The 7074-nt window shown below is 34.6% G+C and overlaps 1 protein-coding gene across 1 annotated transcript in view; it reads right to left on the reverse strand.

Moving 5' to 3' along the window:
- The window catches only part of LOC105176965 (exocyst complex component SEC6), a 20497-nt gene continuing 13423 nt past the window's right edge, over positions 1–7074 (reverse strand). The window contains exons 16-25 of the mRNA XM_011099970.2: positions 6466–6549; positions 6284–6370; positions 4984–5028; positions 4539–4617; positions 2263–2332; positions 2054–2141; positions 1865–1954; positions 879–995; positions 648–710; positions 1–369 (exon numbers count right to left, since the gene is read on the reverse strand). Coding sequence (XP_011098272.1) covers positions 235–369; positions 648–710; positions 879–995; positions 1865–1954; positions 2054–2141; positions 2263–2332; positions 4539–4617; positions 4984–5028; positions 6284–6370; positions 6466–6549 — 858 coding nt within the window. The 3' untranslated portion in view covers positions 1–234. The remainder of the gene's footprint in view (positions 370–647; positions 711–878; positions 996–1864; positions 1955–2053; positions 2142–2262; positions 2333–4538; positions 4618–4983; positions 5029–6283; positions 6371–6465; positions 6550–7074) is intronic.

The following is a 7074-nucleotide window of genomic DNA, read 5'->3' on the forward strand; positions in this document are numbered from 1 at the left end:
TACTATTGCAGAACTGCCCAACCACAGATTTAAACGTTAGCTCGAAAAATTCAATCAAATCAAGCTCTCATCAACATAATATCGATCTCACGCAAGTTTTAAATTCACCTGCTTATCGATGATAAAAATAAAAGCCGATTGTTACATTCATATATACAACAGGGACAACAGTGGAAGTTGGAGATTGCCAAATTGCACGAGAAATGAAAACAGAAAAGATGAGCAGTTGTACGACTAGGTGAGTTTTCTCCACAGGCGGTTGTGCTTGGAAGCTGATAGGGACTTCACTTTAGGGAAAACGAAACCCGTCTTTGGAGGTTGCCCATCAACAAGAGAATTTTCATAGATTTCTTTGCACTCAGAAACAACCTGTTTCACAAAGTAACGAACATCAAGAACATGGACTGTTGTGTACTCCAGACGTATCTAACCAACAAAAAGTTTATTAACTGATAGTATATTTTATTTACACCAAGTCAAGTTTTTGGTAAAATTAAGACGAACGACGATAGGCTTTTTATCTGATTTAATTGTCTAGGTTATTTTTATTGACCAGTAGCTGTGATAAACGGTTCATCATCTTATGTATGTCAAGGCTAATTTGGTTCCATATTTACCGTTTAAGAAACTTGCAATTAAAGTATTACCTCTTTAGCATCTTTCCTTGGTATGCCTTCTCGTAAGCTAACAAGTTTCTCAACCACTTCTGGCTGCATCCACAAAATGTAAAGGTAAGAAAAGAGATAACAAGCAGTGATTCTATTTAATAATCCCACAAGAGGATAATGAACAGGAAACAAATTGGAAAAACAAGATGAACCCTCTAAGGATAGATTCAACCTAAACTGCAAGCTTACTATAGGTTAATAGTCACTTACAGGACAATCTGGCTGATGGTCAAGAATATTTGTGTATACAAGTGTGAAAGAATCTGGGCTCTCCGATGAAGCAAGTTCCCTCAAGTCACCAAGTACCTTTACTCTGTTTTCGACTTTCTGCAGCATAATAATGTTACAGGTTAAAAAAGAGGAAATCAATTAAAGTAACATATAAGAAACCAACTCCCTAACTGCAACAATAATAACTTCGGCATTACATGAATGCTTTGCAAATAATAAGCTAAAGCACAATAGAATCGAATATATAGCCAAGTGAATTGCTTATATTCTTCTATGAAGTCCCTAGTCAGTCTATATAGAGATCAGAGACCCCTTTTTTCACTTTCTTCTTCCAATGTTATAGCTATCGAGCATTATTTAACTAGCTTCCGTGTCATTACGCTGTTATCTTTTTATGATGTAATAAATTCAAATTTAACCACACAACCAAACAAGATAGCAGAATGCAATGTGGTCATTTGATACACAATTACAAAAAGATAAAAGCTATTTTATTTTAATTAATTGAACACCGAAATTGTTCTCACCTGCGTCATGAAAGACTAATGATTGGTCATCAGAAGGATGATTATGCAGGATATTTTATTGCAAGTAATAAATAAAATGAAAAAAATACTGAGTATCAGGGAGTTGTTTATACAATCTTTTTGATAAATCCATACACATTTGAACAAAATACATTATGAGTGATATCATAAGAGCCAATTTCCGGGGGGCAAGGCCTTCCAACAACCAAACCGCCCCGAACCCCCCCCCCCCACGCCAACTCGTCCTTGTGCACAGTACACAGGTATAACGGGTCATTAGTGCGGCCGATGGAAGAGCCAGCGGAAGTGGATAAGTCTATGACAGAAATGTCCACATATACGTGTAATTTTATTATTTATTCTCTTATAAGGGAAAAGGGGATCTTGAATGTGCGGAGATCAAGGGTTCAAGTTCCATAAAAGTGCTGTGGAACTTACAGAAACACTTATGTACTCCCGGAAAAAGTCCATGAGAACCTCTTCATCTAGCTTCATTCTCTCAATTGTCTCTTCTTGGATATAGTTTTTCTACAGAGCAGAGAAGATAGAATTAAAGGTTAACTACATAATGATAAGTTCTGAATTGTTGAGAATCCTATTCTCAGGAAATATTCTCATGATAGCAACCTGGAGAAGCATATGATCAACATAGACAACAATAGTTTCTTCCAGGCAGGCCTCAACAAATCGTCTAAATGATCTTTCTTCAATGTACCTTAATAATGAAAATATTCAGAAAGACAAATGAAATACATCAATAGATGACAAATCAACCACTGGATATAAGGTACTTGTAACCATTTAATACGTTTACCCAAATGGGTGAAATCACTTACATCTTAACATCTGTAAAGTAATCACCAAATGTTGCAACTAGGTACTCAGTAACCTGTCCTTCCAACCAATCTGGAGCATTAACAACAAAGACATCAGTAAAAGATCATGTCTGCAATTGAATTTGATTCATTTAATCGCCTATGTGTTTTCCCTTTCTTTCAAGCTTAAATTTCTTCATGAACCCAAAATGGAATCCAAAAAAGATATTTAATTTAGGTAAATTACAACGAGCTCCCTTGATGTTTGGCATAGTTTCAAATACCCCTCGTTGTTCCAAAAATTACCAATGCCTCCTAATTTTAAGAGCCGTCCAACAATTAGTCCATTAGTATCCGTTAGGTTTCAATCAATTTTTTAAGGTAAACTAATGCCCCTGTGAACTATAAATTATAATTTTACTGATTTTTTAAAATTTAGGAAAAAAATTTATGGACTAAATGGACAATTTTTCAAAATTTTCCATCCATTTCGCCCGATTTTTTTTCTTTTTAAAACAAGGGAAAAGTTATCAATTCAAGGCATAAGTCAAAGGACTACATAATTTCAGCAAACATTAGGGGCTATTGGTAATTTTTTAGACAATGAGAGATATTCGTAATTATGTCGAACCGGGAGCTCATTGCAATTTACACTTTAATTTAGTTAATTTGTTTCAATTTAGTTCATCTGTTCAAATTTGCAGTTGTCCGTCCTTATGTGAGATTGTACTCCTTATCCAAAAAGCTGCAATAATGTGAAAACTTAATAGTCCACAAGATGCCTATATACACTTTAATTCCAGAATTTATTTCATATGATTTTTTTTTTTTTTTTTGGGATTATTTTGATATGATTTGTGTAGTGCAGATTGGGTGCATGAGAAGATATCAGAAATGTAGGATAGGACTGATTGTTTGATAAATTCCCAGTAATGACCATACTATTTACTTCTTTGGTTCACTATCTTATAGCTCTGGGGCTTTCTACGGAGATGATTCAGGACTACATGCGTTGTTTTATCAAAGGAGATAAGTTTTAAGTGGGGAAAAGTAAAACAAATAGAATCAGAGAGTTCTAATAAGTATAACAACAGAAGGTTCTATCCGGAGCATATTGAAGTGAAATAGTCTGGGCTTTATTCTCGGGGTAATCATATGAAGAGTTTTTCCAGCCAGAAATTAAGATGAGCTTGCTGATTACACTGTACATTTCAGGTTATTACAAATCCGCCAATGAGACAATAGACCTTCTTTGTGATGTAATTTGGACAGTGATATTTTCTGTTGAATGGGCATCTTTGGTTTTCTTTAGTTAATATCATTATTTTCTGTCCAAAAAATGTTTTCTTTAAAAAGGGCTATTAATATCCTTTCATCCATTATTAATTGAATACACTTCTCTTAATATAGCATGAATGATATTGCCACAATTTTCAGAAAGAAAATGAAAAAGAAAAAGAAAGAAAAACTCAGCTTTCCCAAGTCCAAATCTCTAGTTCCTATTATCATGTTAAGTATGATAGAGTCATAACATAAACGTTTGATCCTTTGCTTTTCTGCTCTATTCTTCTTGAAACCAAAAACCCTGAAGTGCTCTATGAAGAGGTTATGGTTCACTAGTTCTTGAGATATATAAAAAATGCATATATAAAAAGAAATGGCGCACTCTATCTCAGACTCAGAGTTTTCAACTTCATAGAGCTATGTTCTCTCATTAAGGTGTACAATTGAAAATTTTCCAATTCAGAATGTGCTAGTGAGACACAATGCAAATCAACTAAACAACTATACATCTCCACCAATTAATTTCTATTATATGTTTCCAGATTTGTCTGCTAATTACATGCGGCCATAAACTATTATATCTATTTACCAACTTGTTCATGTGATGTTTAGTCTAAATGTTGATTTAGTCCTTTCGACAAAGTAACATCTGACACAATATAATCCCAAGTTAGCAACTGAAGTGTAATTTTAGAAGTTTCATTTATGAAACCTGATAGCATGCATGATACTAGAAGCAAAAACATTCAGAGAGTATGCCCTCAAAACATCCACAGGACACTTAATGTCAAATTACGAGTATGAGTAACAGCATAGCAATTTCTGTCAAGTCACAAGAGAAGCAAATCCCATTATATAATTATCATGCTTTGTCAACCATTGAGGATGTAACCAGTCATTTGCATGCGTTAGTTTGCCAACAACACTTTAGAGGGATAAGTTTTAAATAGCATTCAAACATATTCATAGAAGTAAACCTCAAGAATAAGCTGGGCAGCAGTAAAATTGATTACCTTTCTGATACAGCTTTACAAGTAATTCCTGAACTCCTGGATCTTCAAAAATGACACTTACAGTTTGATGAACAGCTTCCTAGCAACAATTAACAACTATCATTACATGCTGACAAATAAAAATCCTTAAATATGTCCATGCAGTCAACATTGGATGTTTCGCGCTGGTAGGAACAGCTTTACTAAAGGCAACAATGACCTGCACACATGCCTAACATATTCCATAATGGTACAGTGGCAGGGTAATCGCAGAAAAACATACTACCAAAATAGAGAACAAATGGCACAGTAGGGTGAATTAAAGGAAGAAGTAATGGTGTTGTAAGTTGAAAATCAGCAATACCCAAAAAGATACTATTCATCAGGAAGCTATCATGCAGAGCTATTACAAATGAGAGTTATAACAGAATATAAATCTCAAGTAAAGAAAGAATCACTAATATACCTTTGCAACCTCCAGGAAACCTTTGCAAGCGTCCTCAAAGTTAACCTGTACAAGTGATCTAAGGTCAGACTAAAGAAAGATTAGCCATCACATAGGAAGTCCATGCATATAGATAATATATTAATGCGTTATTCTCCTAAGTACGAAATATTTATAATTTGAGGTCGGTGCTGTACATCCTCATCACATCCACTCGGCAAATAAATACTGCAGTGACCAGATTTCCTCAAATCAATCATCATAAGAGGGTTTCCCCTTTCTCATTGGTCCTAGTAAATACTTCATTTTCTATTACATGCAGACCATGCTTCTGTGTTTTGTCTTAGTTTTATATCTCCAAGTTGGCTATGTTAATATTAATATAAATCAGAGGATTTAAATATTTTGCCTGCATGTCTACTTAGAGAATGAGACATTCATCTTGTATAATCAAAATAAGTACAGCCATAAAAGTGAATGAAGCAGCAGTTGAAACTGAACTGTAATGATAAGAAGTTTATAGACATGCATGCAGTAATTTAAGTATTAACTGACTGAGGTTAACAAAATGATATCTGATAGGTTACATAAGAAACTTTTTTCCTAGGGTTAGAACTCAGAATCTGAATTAACATAATATTATGAATACCCTGAAGCCAAATCAAGACAGAACAAAACTGCAAAAAGTGCCTTCCTAATGGAGAAAACAAAAGTATAAGAGAGGTTCTGGAGAAGCAAAGGTAAAAATGCTATTTCAATTAAATATGCGCTGGCTGCGAGCGGCTATCTCTCTTCAAATTCAAATATTTTGCATTGTTCCGCTGATTTCATAGTTTCAACTTATAAAGTCAATTTAAGATAATTCTATCACGTACGTTTTGTCTATTTATCTAGAACAAGCCATTTGCCAGTGAAACTGGGACCAACTTGTAACAAAATAGCTATGTAACAGCAAAACTAAGTTTGAAAAATTCATGCGACTTGTATTACTTCACCAGTGTGGATACTAAGGAAAAATCTGATACAGGACAGGAATAATTCATCCATCTAGTAAAGCTCATACGATTTCCTACAACTACAAATCTAGTGCTTGAGATAGGCAGCCAAAGATAAGAAGAGAATAGTGTTAGTGTTAAAAGCCAAGAAATCGTTAACTTTGAACACAACTACAAATCTAAAATGCTTGAGTACGAGTACACATCCAAAACTGACATTAGCACCAAAGAAACTGTTAACTTTGAATTATGGCTTCTATTTTTCAATTGGGTTCACACTCTCTGAAATAGGAGGGTGAGGGGAAGTTCTCGGCTAACATGGTCACCTGCTCAGCATAATTCTGTGGGAGAGCTTCAAGTGTGGTAGAGCTTAGCTCCATAGCTAGATCGTAGCAGCGAAGATTGTTATTGATCTGTCATAAAGTGATTTTATTAGCAAGATATAAATAATACTTGGATGATGATTCAGAGCATCTACACATATTATATGTTGCCATAATTTACATACCAATGCACATAGAGCTTCTAGACCTATTTCAGAAGCAGGTTCTTCCAATTTCTGCCTTTCAGCTGCTTGAAAATCAATCATTACCTGAAATGAGAAGAAAAACAAAACTGTCAACATTTTTCATTCATTTTATGTTCTTCAAGTCCTTTCTGATTCCCTTATCTTTTCCTTAATTATTGATTCCCTGTGGGAGGGGGGGTTCACAAATGTTGACAATATAATTTCCAGAATAATGATTTGATAATTTACCAATATATCACTCAACCATCTCAGAGTTTCTTAATAGGAGACCGGTTTTGAACAACATCAAGAACTTTCGCTGGGATGGAGCCAGAGGATTGGAAATGGCGAGACACTAACAAATTCAATATCCACAGAAATACTTTACTCGATCAATGAGATCCTATAATTGAATCACTCATTATTATATCTTTCTTTCATATCAGACTTGAAAGACGAAAACAATCAATACATTTGCTGGTTTACCAAACGATTTTTGCTTGTTCAGTAGTCGGCAGAATATATAATTGAGTTGAGGGTTTCCCTTATTGAAGTTTTTGGTATATGGGGGCAAAAGTTTTCCATTATCCACTGCCAAAACTAGTGCAG

Source organism: Sesamum indicum, linkage group LG2 (assembly GCF_000512975.1).
Source record: "Sesamum indicum cultivar Zhongzhi No. 13 linkage group LG2, S_indicum_v1.0, whole genome shotgun sequence".
In the NCBI taxonomy this organism is placed as follows: Eukaryota; Viridiplantae; Streptophyta; class Magnoliopsida; order Lamiales; family Pedaliaceae; genus Sesamum; species Sesamum indicum.